Here is a 16,683-nt window from a genome sequence, read left to right as displayed (position 1 = left end):
TTCTTTGTACTGAACAGTGCAGAAAAAGCTATCTCTAATTTATGGGACACATTCAAGGCCTTTCTGAGGGGAAGTTTGATTAAACGGGTGTCTAATTTGAAGTCCTTTTATAGGCGACGGGAGGCTGAGCTGGAGGCCCAGAGTGTTGCTGCATAATTACAATACTTACAAGATTCTTTGAATAGTTCTAAGCTAGCCTGGTTATCGGCTCAGAGAGAATGGAAAGATTACCTAATGGAAAAGACTCAGCATAGACTCCTTTTCTCCTCCCATACTTTCTACGCTACTGGTGATAGGCCGGGGACATACTTGGCCTCCCTGGCTCAGGGTGATAGACCTACTAATGTTGTGGTTGAGATTGTGACCCCTGATGGTGTTCCCCTGACACAGACTCCACAAATTGCGCCTGAAATTTGTATCCTACTACAGAGCAGACACCTGTACAATTCTCAATTGGACTGTACTCTGTCGCAACTGAACGATTATTTAGACAGTGTTTGTTTCCCCACATTATCCAGTGAGGCTTGTGACCTTTTGGAGGCACCTATCTCATCTGATGAAATTATGGCCGCTGTTAAGGCCTCCCCTGGTGGTAAAGCCTCGGGTTTGGATGGTATACCTTCTGAGGTCTATAAGCATCACTTGGATTTCTTTGTCCCTCGCCTGCTTGAGTTGTATGGCCAAATCTTTGCTCAGGAGTCTCTCCCCCCGTCTATGGCGGAGGCAGTGATTGTGGTTCTCCCTAAACCTGACAAGGATCTTAGGAAAGTCGAGTCCTATCGCCCTATATCCCTATTACCCACTGATATAAAACTTTTGGCTAAGGTGTTGGCTGGTAGATTAAATGCAGTTATTTCCCACATAATACACCCGGATCAGATGGGATTTATGCCCAATAAATCGACTTCAATTAACTTTAGACGTCTGTTCACTCACCTACAAATCCCCAGCGAGAATACATTGATGTATTCCTCTCCTTCGGCGAGGGTGGCGGTAAATGGTTTCGTATCTCACTCCTTTCCCCTATCTAGGGGTACACGACAGGGATGCCCACTGTTCCCTACTCTGTTTGCTATGGCCATTGAACCCCTTGCATGCCTCCTGAGGGCAGACGTGGGGATCTCTGGCTTTAAGGTGGGTGCCCGTGAGGACAGAGTGGCCTTATATGCCGATGACGTTTTGTTGTTTGTGGATCGCTATGCTGAGTCTATGCCTAGGATTTTGGAAATTATTACTGAGTTCGGGTGATACTCTGGGCTCCTGATTAATTGGGAGAAATCCTTTATTACCCCAGTTAGGGGCGAAGTTCCTCCCTAAATATTACGCCACAGATAGCGTATCTTCGTGGCCGGGTGAAGGCATGGGGGAAGTTACCTCTAACGGTCACGGGGAGGGTTAACATGGTAAAAATCATTTTCCAGCCCAAACTTCTGTATATTCCGCAGAAGATTTTTAAACAAATAAATGGGTTGCTTTCCTCCCTGGTGTGGACTAGTAAGCGGGCACGTTTGAGACTGGATACTCTGACCAGATCGCGGGAATCGGGGGGTCTGGCTCTCCCCAACTTCCGTTTTTATTACTATGCGGTCCAACTGACACATGAATGGGAGTGGGTTAACGACCTCGATGCCCTGGCTTTGCACTCACTGATGATGCACCATGACTATCCTGGTGGCTCCCCACTACAGCTACTCCTTTGCAGTAGCGTCAAAATGTCCACACTACCACTGATTAAACAGTCCATCCTAATATGGAAATTGGTGCACTCTGTGATGCATGGTCATGGTGTTGATCCTGATACCCCACTAAATAATGCTTGCGGGTTGCTGGAATTGTGTCAACTTCAGGTTCGGGGGGTCTGGGGAAGCTGGGGTTTGTATTCTTTGGGCCATTTATATAGTGGTGGGACCCTTATCTCATTCCGACAACTTCAACAAGCGCACAATGTCCCCTCAGGGTTCTTCTTTCGATTCCTTCAGCTGAGACACGCTTTAGCTGCCCAGTTTCCGAATGGACCTCCGGTCCTCATTGATTCCCCGGTCAAATTAATGCTATGAACGCTGGACTCGGGACACCTGGTTTCTAAGATATATGGCCACATTCTCCAGATGCACTATACTGACCCTCTAGCTTCTCTTCGGGGTAGTTGGGAGTCGGATGTGGGTCTATTGTCAGATGATGCATGGAACACTGCTATGGGATCCCATCGGATCTCCACTTCCTCTGTTAGATACCAGCAAATACAATTATACATACTGCATAGGGTGTATATGACCCCGGTGAGGTTAGCACATATTGGGGGGTCTCATAGCTCACAGTGCCCTAAGTGTGGAGCCATGGATGCCGATTTCTGGCATCTGCTTTGGTCGTGCCCTAGCATATCTTCGTTCTGGAAGGCTGTTATACGTACCATAATTGGTACAGGTATCACCTCTTCCATATTCCCGCCTGTGCTGTGTACACTGCTGATTGTGGACGAGGAAGCTTTAGACGCGCCCAGCAGGCGATATGTCATCAATTTATGTGCCCTGGCTAGGGTCTGCATAGCCCGGCTGTGGCTGGCTGGTGAGGCCCCGCCACTTAGGGCTTGGATATCTCTGGTCAACGAAACTATTGCACACGAAAAATTTGTGTTCCTGGCTAGGAAGGTGGAAAGAAAATTGTTTACAATATGGGGTAGGTGGATGGACTCCAGATACTTTAAGGATAAATAAAGTTTAGATTTGTATTTATTTATTTATTTTATCTTTGGATGTTTTGGAGGTGGGTACCCTCGCGGCCGGCCTTGCTGTGTTGTATTTAGATATACTGTGTTTACTCTGCTATGCTTATGCCTATATTGGAAGTGGCTTGTTTGGGTCGTGTTACTCCCAGAAGCCGACGCTTTGCGACTGTATGACCTAAGAGACAATTTACCCGCTGATGTACCATGGGCCTTATGAATGTACAGCTGTATATGTGTTTTTTGTTTTTGTTTTTTTGTGTGTATGTTGTAGTTTTTAGTCTGTTTTTATGTGAGTTGTTAATGTAAATTCAAAAACTCAAATAAAAATTATTGAATAAAAAAAAAGGACCATTTGAGAACTGTCAGTGGTTATTGAGCACTCCCCATATAACCATCCACATATATGTATATATACAGATGTGTCCACTTACATCTTTGCTTTTTTACAAATTTGGCACAACATGCAAAACACGGCTAAGCTGTTTATCATGAGTAGCGAGTTAATTAATTTTAAACATTTTGTTTGCCATAATAGAATATGTATAAAGTAACATATTAAAGAGGCAAATTAAGAAAATTAACAAGGCATGGCTAAATCTCTGAGTTTAAGGCATGCAAAACTGTGCCATACATGGCGGGATATAGCAAAGATGTATGTGGACACATCTGTATATAAATATATATATATATATGTATATATATATATATATATATATATATTTATATATATATACATACACACACACACACACACACACACACAGTATTTATTAGACAAACCAATGTGTCTGCTGGCCACACACCCTCTGGAGACTGGCCACACCCCTAAACATGGGCCCCGTGTTTGGCATACCCAGGTGGGCCTTTCATGCCCCGCCCCAACACTGCACACATACTGTATATATATTAGCACTTCAGTTCAGGATTATTTAAGAATGGGTCATTATATGAAGGCTAAATTCTATGTCATATTAAACAAAGTAAGGCTGTAAATGGTTTGTAGGTAAAAAAAAAATTAAGGGTTGTAAATTTCGTCACTATTATAAAATTGTTCAACAATGCAAGCAGTTTTGGGGGTCAATTCAATTATTTGCGATGTCTGCACATAACATAATTCAGGGGGAGCAACAGCGCTAATTGTACTGTGTGCCCCTATGAGTGATGCTGTACCCACGAGGTGACGCCGTTAAATGCACTCCTACTTTCCCAGCATCACAATCAGTTGACTTGCCCTGTTAAAAGTATTAAATTGTCTTTAATAAGAATAAACTTAGATTATGGTTCTAACATCTTGCAGGTTGCAAATTGAGTCAAGTCCTTAAAAACAATCACAATGTGGTAAAAGTTGGGTCATGAAAAAAATAAGTGAACTCATCTTTTTTCATCCTGAAAGTCTTTAAATGGGTCTACAGTCTACACAGCAACACATGAGAACAGACTTAGAGGATGAGGACAAAGAAGTGCTATGTAAACCAGGCCTACCTTGCTGAGAGAATGATCACCCTGGCTTCCAATCCCTTTGCTTCCGTCAGAAGAGCCGTCACATTCTTGGTTCCAGGGTCAAAATGAAGAACTTTTTCTGCCTGTGATTAGTGTGAGCAAATGGAATTAGCACGGGCAATACATACCTTGCAGAGAGAGAGAGAGAGCCATGCTATCTAGAAAAAGAAAGTTAAACACTCTTCTCACAAATTAATTAGGAGATTTTATCTATGTCTAATATTTTCTTTCCATTTTTCCCCCTTTTCAGATTTTTTTTATTTTTTTTAATTTTTTTAATCCTTACTTTGATTTTGCACCGTGCATGCAAACTGAAGTCCGCCAAGACCCAAAAAAGAAAAGAAAAAATAATACAAGAAGACGTGCATTTTAAAAGATAGTAGAGAAAAAAAAATGTCTGGTTATGCAATTTAAAAAAAAAATTCCAATGAGTGTTTTCTTCCCAAAATAAAAAACAAAAACAAAAGAAATATATCACAAATAAAAAAGAGAAAAAGATTATTTAAAAAAAAAACCAAGAGGATTGATCTTTGAAGAATAAAAGTGAATGTCTTATACTGTAGAATTAATCTTCTTTAAAAATAAAAAAACATAAGTATAATAAAAAAAGACTTGCAGGTTAATTCATTGGTTCACATGCATTCCTAACAATCTTTAGCTGCTGGAGGTGCCCACAATTTAATTTTTATTGCTGCAATTTTTTTTATTTATTTTTTGCTGGCCCCTCCAGCATCAAAGGGTCAACAGAGTTTACTGTAGGAGCAAGCTAAGCACTTACATTTTCCATTCTCTTGTCCAATCCATTACCAGATTGCACAAATATAGCAGACAGTCACGGACCACCTAATTTAGGTGGGGGGTCAGGGGGGCGGGAGAATTTAGGTTGTATTGTTTTTTGTTTTGGGGTGTCTGTGACTTAGTTAGAACCGGTGGGCTACGTGCATTTTCCATGCATATATACCTTGGGTCCACGCTTGTTGTCATAGGAAAGTTGTTCGAGGTTTTCATAGTTCCTTTTTTTACTCTGATGAATAATGTGCACAGAGAAAATATGTAGACACAGAAGAATATTATAAACAGTTGAATATGGTGTGTAGTAAAGCAATCCAAAAACCACCTCATCTCTCCATTCTGCTAAAGGTTAACAATAACACTGGAGCTTGCAAAAAAAAATAAAACATATGATTTATGTCAGTGAATGTAGATTTTGGAATTTTAGGCAAAATATCTTTTGGAATGCATAAAAAAACTATGAAATTTTGTATTTATGGTAGGAATGCAGAATGTGTTTATTTGGTGTTTAATGTGCCAGAAAAAAAATGGATGCTACTCTTAATACTACTTTGCTACATTACATTTTATAGACATGCAAAAACATCCTATTGACATTAACTAAAGCATCAAATCTTAATGGTGTGAGGATTATCAATGATAGAGCATGTAGGTTGGTTTATTGATGATGTTTCTAGCTAGCCATATATGTAGTCACTGTTATTTGCATTAAGGTAAAATCATAATTAATATTCTATGATTAGAATTAACTATATTAAATTAAATATATTATCCTCAGCTTGACGGTAAATTGGTTTTTTTTTTTGTATGTGATGGATATTTTAAATGTATTAAAAAGATCCATTATTATACAACTAATAGCTGTATTTAACAGAATAAATAAAATAAATTTTTATAATAAATTGATTATATTGGGAGTTGTTTTCTGCAATATGTTTTATTTAAATGATTACATATTTAATTAAAAAAAAAATTCTCCTGGGAATTTTATTCAGGGAAATTTATTAAACAGGGTATATGCTTTTAGATAAATTCTCAGAATTCACATATATACGGTCGAGTCACATTATTATGACCATCAGCTAATAGCCAGAGTGACCGCCGTGTGCCGCACGGACAGCAGCTAGATGAGCTGTCATTTTGGACACACGTCTGGTAGCCCCCAGGTTCATTCTGATGGTGAGCTGCTCCACTGTAGCGTGTCGGTCAGCCATCACGCACCTTTGTAGCCAATGTTCACCTCTCACATCAATGGCACGTGGTGCTCCGCAGTTTCCACGTTATTCGCAATAGTGCCGTTTCTCCAGTCACGATACACCATCACCACAGCAGCACACGAACAGGTCACAAACTGCGCTGTGTCAGAAATACCGCCACCCTTGGCCCAAAAGCTGATAATTAGCATTTTTTGCAACTCAGATAAATCGCCCCTTTTACCCATGACAGCAACGAGTGATATGTGTGCAGACGGCCTTCCGCACACCTTATATACCCACCAAGCCAGCGCACGACACGTGACATACTTCATAGGCTACGCGCTGCTGACGTCAAATATAGGAGGTGATCATAATATAATGCGACTCGACTGTGTATAATAATCTGTGTGTGTGGTGTGCATTCTCTTTCTTAAATGCCAAGGATTTGCATACTTACAGTGCTATCCAATATTTAGGTGTTATAAGTATAATTATTTCCAAAACTAATGTTAAGATTCTTTTTATTGGTATTGTGCAAATTTCAGACAAGTCAAGACCAATAGGGTGAATGCAATTAGGAGCGAGTTTGCAAAAGTGAGTTTGTTTCATGAAATTCATCGCACAAAGGGGGTCATTCCGAGTTGATCGCTCGCTAGCTAGTTTTAGCAGCCGTGCAAACGCTATGTCGCCGCCCGCTGGGAGTGTATTTTAGCTTAGCAGAAGTGCGAACGGTTGTATCGCAGATCGGCTACAAATTTTTTGGGTGTAGTTTCAGAGTAGCTGAAAACCTACTCAGTGCTTGCAATCACTTCAGACTATTCAGTTCCGGATTTGACGTCACAAACCCGCCCAGCGTTCGCCCAGCCACGCCTGCGTTTTTCCTGGCACGCCTGCGTTTTTCCGCACACTCCCTGAAAACGGTCAGTTGCCACCCAGAAACGCCCCCTTCATGTCAATCACTCTGCGGCAAGCAGTGCGACTGAAATGCATCGGTAGACCCTGTGCAAAACTACATTGTTCATTGTGCCCATACGTCGCGCGTGCGCATTGTGCTGCATGCGTAGAACTGCCGATTTTTAGCCTGATCAACTCAGAATGACCCCCAAAATTCATTACATCGCACAAATGCGCGCACTTAAGAAATGCAAGATCCAATTAGAAATGGATCTTGCATCAATACAAAACCCCAGCCTACCTGTCCCACACCATTCAACCCATTATTGAGCTTTGTAGAGTAATTCACCTAAAAACTGATGCCTTTATTGGCCAAATTATGCTATTTAAACCCAAGTGCATGATTTTTAATTAGGAGGAGTGTACCAGGGGGCCTGCAGTGTGTCCCAATATTTTGACAGTAAAATAAGGATTTTCCCAACCTATTCACCTGCTCAGGGGGTGCACACCTAAAAATGCTAATTTCAGTTGAAAAAAACCAATGAGATTCACATTGCGGGTTTGCCGTTTGAAGGACCCAACTTGCACCTAGACCCCTATAATGTAATTTGTTTTGCGTTAAGGGAACAAATGTTCTTTTAATAGAGTAATTGCATTTTAGTTTGTTATGTTCTCAGAATCATTTCATATTAAAACTTAAATGAAAATTAACCGGTGTAAATATTGACCTACTATTTAATGGTTCAAACAAAGTCCCTTTTCGGGAAACCTGTCCACCATTTATTTTTCAGTGTTTTAATTTTTGTAATCTTGTACATTTCAATATGATCATGATAAACGTTGACCTGTATGTTTGAATGATTGTGTCTGTTCTGTGTACTTCAGGTGACACGCTGGTCTCAATGTTTCAGAAATTTTTATATGCTCATTTTTTCTATTTGCGGCCCCGCCGTTGCTAAGCGACCCGGACATCACGTCACTCTCCCTGGTTGCTGGGTAACCGGGACTCCAGACGACCAAAGGGAATCCTGGAGCTGCCGTTCCCTAACAGTCAGAACTCATGAGTCACGTGCAGCACTGCAGCTGCATGAAGTTATTCATTAAGGGGGCCTTCCCTCTCTGGCTGCGATGATTGGTGGTTGTACCTGTTAAAAGGCAGTCAGCCCTGCAATACACTGCAAATTATAGCTTATACTTCCATATAAGTTGCTGGACTGTGACCCGGATTCCTGTACTTCGGTACCTTTCCTGTAGAAAACTGCGCGTCCGTTCCTTGGATTCCCGGCCGTGCCTGAATCTAGTCCTTGTTATTGCTACTTAATCCCTGAGTATTTGCCTTTGCCATTTCTTCTCTATTTTCTTTTCTCCAACAGCTCAGCCTGCTAGCCTCTGTACAATCTGCGCTGTGTCTGCAGCTACATCATACACCGTGTGCCACGCGCTGCTGCCGTGGCTAAGAATCTGCTGTGCTGGTAAACCCTGTGTGTGCCATTAGCTCGTTGTCTATCAGTCTACCTTGTATATTACTCCAGCCAATTATCCAGCAGTCTCCAGCCAATTGTATAAGCCCTGACTGGTAAGGTTTAAGACCTGGCAGAATCCTAAGTACCAGTGAATGTATATGACACCAAGGGAACAGCGGGCAGTTGTTATAAGCAAAAGACCCTCACAGTGGCACTAAGGGTCTCATACAATCACTATTTGTGACGGCACTTATTTAAAAAAATACACTTTTAAAATGTGGAGTATTTCATTCTCGGTAATGTTTTTAAGAGATAAAAGACAAGATTTGATGTGTGTCCTTTCTCCGGTCTTTACCATTTGACCCCTCTTAACTTCTCCTTGAGGTCTCTTCTTTAAGATTACCCTCACTTTCAATCTCAACAATTGCAACGAATAATATATCAGTAAATTCACTCAAATAAATTTGTCATGGTGATTTGAAACAGATGGACTCTATTTCCCTCAGCAGAAATTAAGTTGGACTAACCCACACATTTCTGGAGAAATTAAATTACTATGAATATTATTGGAATAAAAAAAATAATAATAGTGCTTTTGGAAAAGATAAGCATGATAGAAAATTAGCACTGGACCCCTCCCGTTCTCTAGCCTGTGGACTAGCAGACCTTCTGTTCTAATTACTTCCCTCCCTCTCTTCCCCTCTTGTTTCTCATTGATTACCCAATTGTTCATGCCATGTTTTTCTATTTCCTTTTGTGTTTTGTTTTGCTCTGTTGTTTCGATGTTTACTGCATTTAAAAATGATAAATAAACCATTTTGGAAATTTTTTTTTAGCACTGGCTGATCCATCTTGCGATATGGATCTATGGGACAGAAGCCTGGTTTGTAGGGCTGTAAATAGCCTCAGACCTTCTCCTTTGAATCTCTGCGATGTTTGCCGTGTATATTATTATATGTGGAATGACAGCTGTTTGATTTTGGGTTTGATTTTTTTTTTATTAATTTATTTTTGTCTCACCTTCTTTCTCTGTCATCCTCCCCCATCTTCTTTTTCTCTCTTCTCACCAAAGATGGCACAACTCCTCTACTAAGATGGCACCATATTCGCTCTGCCTAAGGTAATCAGTGTATTTCCCTATGTGGCAGCTTCCCCACGGTCTGGTATGGGCAAACTAGGCTTTCTTCAGTTTTTGTTCAAGCCATAATGCCATCTCAGGGTGGTGTTCAGGGCCAAATCAGGGCCGTCTTTTCGTATGGGCTCAATGGGCTCTTGCCCAATGGCCCCAGGAGTATAAGGGCCCTAGGCTGATAGCTGAGGGTCTCCTCTTTCCAGGGGTACCAGATTTTTGAAAATCGGCCATGGGGAACCTGAGATATCTGACTTGAAAGCAGTGGTCCCAACCAAGCCTGTTAATTGCTCTTCCCAGCCTGATATCTCGGGTTCTGTATAACTTAGAGTATGTCTGAGGGTATCAGCCAAAAGCTGATACTCTCTCCTTTTGGAAAACATTAGAAGCTTGTCTCTACTATGCCCAGAACCAGAGATATCAACCTTCCAGGAGCTGGTCCCTGCTCCAGCTACACACGCCTAATACGCAGTTTTAGATTTTTGCTGGTGGATTGCTCTGGCTCCTGAACTCTGGTCCCCAAGTCCCCAGTACCTCCTGAAAGATGGGACTCTCTAGTTTTATTATACCATTCAAAGCTAAGAAATATATTTTCATGAACTTGAGATATCTGCAGTCAAGCAAGCTGCCCTCCCACCGGAAAATGTTAAATATTAAGCCCACTCCACTATCCACCCCTCCCCTACATATTAAATACCCCCCTACCACCCTGGAAGTCATGTACTAGGGCTTCTTCATTCAGCCCAATGCCCCCTTCTACAGTTTAGCCCCATCTGTGCAGTAAAGGAGTAATTAGCAGAAATTACTGTTCAAGGTCCTACATGCAGAGCGGAAGATAGAACACCCCATACCGCATGCGGGACATCAAAGCTGCCGCTGATAGCACCCCCCACCCATACCGCTGGAGGATGGGTAGGGGGCCCAGTGCATTGCTGTGCCCAGGGGCCTACACTGCTGTTAAGATGACCCTGGGCCAAATAACAATGGTGCAATATACACTACAGCCCCAGGCCTCCACATGAAATAGGCCCACTACCATGATGGCATGATGGTGACCAAGGGCCCAGCTAACCACACAATCTGCCATAAATCCTAAGTATTACAACTGTGTTTTTATTTTCCTCACAAAATGATAACATTTTTCTACTAATAAGTTTCTAGGGAGACATTGGGTTGATAATGCAGGGGTGGACAAGCCCACATTGTACTGGCCACACCCACACAACACTGGCTACACCCACACATAAAAGGCCACACCTCCACTTCTCACAGTTGATATTTTTCATCCCTAGGCCCATGTGACCTTCAATCCATCTCTGGTGACGTTACATTTACAGAGCAGCCGTAAAGAAGGTGAAATACCTCAGAAAGCTTCTTCATGCTCCCTTCATGGAGGCTGTTGAACTTGGTCGTCCGAGTTCTCTGCTATGCTAAATAAACACCGTCTGACGTCTTTATAAACATGTGGGAGGGGTAGATCTATACTTACATATGGAAATTACATGACATTCGCCCCTTCGATAACCAATATATCAGCTGGCCTCAGGTGTATGTTCCCAGCAAGATGGCCGCCACCACTCCCAGCGACTAATTGTATCCTACATACTGTGGGGACACATGCCCACTACAGGAATGACTGATAAGCAGTGGGCAAGAAGCCTTAGCCAGAGCATTACACTTCCGTCGAAGTACCGCACATGGGCCCTCATTCCGAGTTGTTCGCTCGGTACATTTCTTCGCATCGCAGTGAATTTCCGCTTAGTGCGCATGCGCAATATCCGCACTGCGACTGCGCCAAGTAATTTTGCTTTGGAGATAGTATTTTTACTTACGGTTTTTTCTTCGCTCCGGCGATCGTAGTGTGATTGACAGGAAATGGGTGTTACTGGGCGGAAACAGGCCGTTTTAAGGGCGTGTGGGAAAAAACGCTACCGTTTCCGGAAAAAACGCGGGAGTGGCCGGAGAAACGGGGGAGTGTCTGGGCGAACGCTGGGTGTGTTTGTGACGTCAAACCAGGAACGACAAGCACTGAACTGATCGCAGATGCCGAGTAAGTGTGAAGCTACTCTGAAACTGCTAAGTAGTTTGTAATCGCAATATTGCAAATCTTTCGTTCGCATTTTTAAGAAGCTAAGATTCACTCCCAGTAGGCGGCAGCTTAGCGTGTGCAATACTGCTAAAATCGCCTTGTGAGCGAACAACTCGGAATGAGGGCCATGGAGTGAGAGAAATGAATTTGTGCCCTAAGTGTCTAAGGCGAAAGCTTTCCCATGCAGGGACCACATGTCTAGGGAACTGTAGCCAGCGTACGCCATGCAATGGCGGGGGATTCCAAAATTGCCTAGATACACTATCATCAAGGGGCAAGCACAGATTAGTCAAAAACGGACATCACCACGTATGGTTCCCGTACAAGATCAATAGATCACAGCCATGGCAGCATAAGATCTGAGAGCCCCAACTTTTACTTTAGTCAGCTCAGGATGGCGTTACCGGGAGAGAAACAGTGACAAAAATAAATTGCAAGCCAACTCAGACGGGCCCGGCAAAGTGGTAATCACTCATTGCCGTACAGTCAGCATTACTCCACTCCTACAGCAATATACTGCTTCATAAACCAGGGTGATAAAGAATTTATTATTGCTGCAACATTTATCATCACAATTCATGTAACCCGTAACTGGCCTCCTCCTCTCGATGCCCCTCCCCACGCAGACAGGGCCCCTGTTACAGTGTGACCACAGCAGGCGGGGATAGCTCGGTGTTGAATGCCCCTGTAGAAATGTAGAAGCCGCACTCACACATTCTTCTCGTACATCAGCTGGGGTGCAAAATCCAGAGCAAAGTCCGATCCAGACAGAGTCCCAAATATATCTTCAAAAAATAAGGATGCACTCACCAGACTTCTTCAAAAAGTACAAAACGAGCCTTTAATGCCAACAGCACATACTCACAAGGTCATGGTCAACATTTCGGCTTACCACAGAAGCCATCTGGTGATCTGGTCTTGAAAAAGGCTCTGTAGTGAGTCGAAACGTTGACCATGACCTTGTGAGTATGTGCTGTCAACGTTTCGGCTCACCACAGGGCCTTTCTCAAGACCAGATATATTTATTAGTGGAACTGAGGGCCTAATTCAGACCTGATCGCTAGGCTGCGTTTTCGTACAGCGGGCGATCATGTCTCAACTGCATATGCACCACAATGCGCAGGTGCGTTGCACAGGTACAAAGTGGATCGCCGCTCAGTGATGGGTTTGTGCGAAGGATCCGTTCGCACGGGCGATCGCAAGGAGATTGTCAGGAAGAAGCCGTTTGTGGGTGGCAACTGACCGTTTTCTGAGAGTGGTTGGAAAAACGCAGGCGTGTCCATGTGTTTGCAGGGAGGGTTCCTGTTGTCAATTCCGGTCCCGGATAGGCTGATGTGTTCGCAGCGGCTGAGTAAGTCCTGGGCTACTCAGAGACTGCACAAAATATGTTTGTACAGCTCTGCTACACATGTGATCGCACACTTGCAAAGCGAAAATACACTCCCCTCTGGACGGCGACTATGCGAACGCAGGACTGCAAAAAAAACCCTAGTGAGCGAAGTGAACAGGTCTGAATTAGCTCCTGAGAGCCCAAACCGTGTCGCTGAGATGGAGCAGTATTGCTCAGCTGGCTCGCTGATATTTTATTGTTGAATCATGGCGTTAACAGGCTTTATATTGCTGCGATAAACGGAGGTGGAAATCATTGCTTTAAAAATAAAAAAGTATATTGTTTGTATCCCTTTCATCTGCTGACCCATAGGCGGATCCAGAGGGGGTAGGGGGGCACTATATATATATATATAGACTGGACCTTTACTTAAGGGCAAATCTAATAAACCATCTGAAGAAGACAACTGGAGATATTGCCTATGGGAACCAATCACATTCTAGCTATCATTTTATAGCATGCACTACATAAATGATAGCTAGATTCCGATTGGTTGCTATTGGTAACATCTGAGTGTCCTCTTTAGAAGGTTTGATAACTCTCCCCCTTAAGGTTTGCTCTGGATCCTGGTGATGCACTGTTCAGCGCACTGCGAGGTGCATTTGATATACCACGTCCTGCACCAGTTTGACAGGAGCCTCATACCACTATCCTGTGCTGCCGTATATTTTAAAATGCTCCAATTGGCTCAAAGTTATATTAGCCCCTCCCATTTCTCTGGACACAAACTTGTTAGCTGATCTGAATTATTATTATTTTTTAAAAATTCTACTTCTCTGATTGGCCACAGATTATCCCAGCCACGCCTATTTCATATCCTGGATATCAGTATGCAACCCTGGCAGCAGGTGCTCTGGCCAAGTTCATGTTTTTTAAGACCCTCCAATTGTAAGACCATGCTGAATCCTACTGCACAGTTCATGTTTTTTTAAGACCCTCCCATTGTAAGACCATGCTGAATCCCATGGCCCAGTTCATGTTTTTTTAAGACCCTCCAATTGTAAAACCATGCTGAATCCTATGGCCCAGTTCATGTTTTTTTAAAGACACTCCAATTGTAAAACCATGCTGAATCCTATGGCCCAGTTCATGTTTTTTAAGACCCTCCAATTGTAAAACCATGCTGAATACTATGGCCCAGTTCATGGTTTTTAAGACCCTCCAATTGTAAAACCATGCTGAATCCTATGGCCCAGTTGATGGTTTTTTAAGACCCTCCAATTGTAAAACCATGCTGAGTCCTATGGCCCAGTTCATGTTTTTTAAGACCCTCCAATTGTAAGACTATGCTGAATCCTATTGCCCAGTTCATGTTTTTTAAGACCCTCCCATTGTAAGACCATGCTGAATCCTATGGCCCAGTTCATGTTTTTTAAGACCCTCCAATTTTAAAACCATGCTGAATCCTATGGCCCAGTTCATGTATTTTTAAGACCCTCCAATTGTAAGACCATGTTGAATCCTATGGCGTTTTTTCTTGTGTATATGAGTATGACTGGTGTCTGTCACGTCATTAGACAAGCGGTTGCAGCAGCATTTTACACACATGATAGATCTATGCAAATTTTGGAGCAACCAATACCTCTACTTTGGTACATTGCATCTCCTCAGAGAGCTGGGCAGCCGGTGGTGTTTCAGTCTATCGCGATGGGCAATGTCAGCGAAGCCATGTTTGAGAGCGTGTCGGATGAGCATATGAAGCAGACGTTGACGAAGCTGCTGAACCCCCCTGAGAAGCTGCATTGTACAAGCCAAGGAAACGAATCAATGCGTTACTGATCATTGGCCAATTCACCAGGCCGCTGCTGCTGCTGCTGTCATGTTGGTCCCTAGCGTCTCCCTGGTGCGTTTGTGTTTTTTTTTTTTTTTAGAATCTGTTTTTTGGGGTTTATGGTGTTTTTATTCGATTTGCAAAGCTCCAGGCTATTCCCTTTTATTGATTGATTTACACGTAGGAGATTAGGCCTATGGCAAAGCATGTGAGATGATTCTAGTACAAAGGTGTGTCTGGTGTTAGCGAGACACTATAGACGCTTAAGCATTATGTTGTCATGTTACGATGAGAAGAGAAATATGTTTTAACATATAGAAATCTACATACATGTAACATTCTGGGGAAAAGTTAACTGGTTATCACATAATAAAAAAATTAAAAAAGAGAAGAAGATCAACGTGATGTCCCGGTACTGACCTTGGATTCCTTCTCTTCCAACAGGGTCTCCAGCTTCTTCTGGGCTGCCCGGCCCTCGTGGTCGTCACTTACGATGAGAATTACATGATTCCAGCCGAAGAGGCGCATCATGTCGAACCAGACGAGCGCCTGGTGGGAGTACGGTGGAACCGTACGCAGGAAGGACAAGTGGATGCTCTGAAAAGAAGAAGACAAGTGTTGGGTCTCATCCTCCGAAGAGGAGTAAAGGAAGTCATCATCAGTAGCGCCATTACTTTCAATATGCATTGACACTCCATCCAGAGGGTCGACATTGAAAAGGCAGGCAGTAGAAAAGGTTGGCAAGGTCAGAAAGTTGACGTGAAAATGGTCAACACAAAAAATAAAATGGCAGACACAATTTTTTTGTTGGTGCCATTTTGGATGTTTTACCATATCTGAGCCAAATTAGTGGAAATGTGACCCCTTGCTGGCTCACTTTGCTCGCCGCACTTCGGGAAGGTTGCTATTCCCAATCGTAGTCTGTGTGGATGGTAAATGATGTAAAAAAACAACAACTTGTGTCGTCCATATGTGTGTCGGCCATTGCCATGCCGACCTGTTAATCTTTTAAACCTGTAGATCTTAAGCACTGTCTACTTTATGGGTGTGGTATTGAAAGTCGACAGTAACTAGGTCGACAATGTCTAGGTCGACCACTATTGGTCGACAGTAACTAGGTCTACAGGGTGTCTAGGTCCACAGGGTCTTTAGGTCGACATGTTCTAGGTCGACAGGTCAAAAGGTCGACATGGGTTTTTAATGTTATTTTGGTGTCATTTTCTTCGTAGAGTGACCGGGAATCCCAATTAGTGCACCGCGTCCCCTCGCATGGCTCGCTACCCTCGCCATGCTTCGGGCATGGTGCCTTTGCTCCGCTACCGCTTCGCTCGGCACAGATTACCGTTCCAATCGTAGTCCACATGGATCGTTAAGTATGAAAAGGATCAAAAAAAGAAAAAAATTGTGAAAAACGCATGTCGACCTTTTGACCTGTCGACCTAGAACACGTCGACCTAAAGACCCTGTCGACCAAGACACCCTGTCGTCCTAGTTACTGTCGACCAATAGTGGTCGACCTAGACATTGTCAATCCGGATCCCCTACTTTCTACATGTCAACTTTTTGACCGTGTCGACCTTTCACATGTCGTCCATTTGGGGTCGTCCTATTGACTGTCATAGATCTATCAACCAGATACCCTTCCAGGTGCCTGTTTATAGTCAGTACTGGCCCAGATGAGGGAATAGGCTGAAAATTGCTATTTCCGCCCCTGACGTACTGATTCTATCCAAA

The 16,683-nt window shown here is 43.0% G+C and overlaps 1 protein-coding gene across 13 annotated transcripts in view; it reads right to left on the bottom strand.

The window, feature by feature from the left end:
- Positions 1–16,683, bottom strand: part of GRIN1 (glutamate ionotropic receptor NMDA type subunit 1) — a 200,942-nt gene that overhangs the window by 135,374 nt on the left and 48,885 nt on the right. For 10 of the 13 annotated variants that reach the window (XM_063936138.1, XM_063936140.1, XM_063936141.1 and 7 more), the window contains exons 4-6: positions 15,370–15,546; positions 5,187–5,249; positions 4,208–4,308 (exon numbers count right to left, since the gene is read on the bottom strand). In XM_063936138.1, coding sequence (XP_063792208.1) covers positions 4,208–4,308; positions 5,187–5,249; positions 15,370–15,546 — 341 coding nt within the window. The remainder of the gene's footprint in view (positions 1–4,207; positions 4,309–5,186; positions 5,250–15,369; positions 15,547–16,683) is intronic. The other 3 variants (XM_063936139.1, XM_063936143.1, XM_063936148.1) reach the window with 1 other exon arrangement.

This window comes from Pseudophryne corroboree, chromosome 8 (assembly GCF_028390025.1).
Source record: "Pseudophryne corroboree isolate aPseCor3 chromosome 8, aPseCor3.hap2, whole genome shotgun sequence".
Lineage (NCBI taxonomy): Eukaryota > Metazoa > Chordata > Amphibia > Anura > Myobatrachidae > Pseudophryne > Pseudophryne corroboree.
This window is presented reverse-complemented; position numbering and strand designations above follow the sequence as displayed.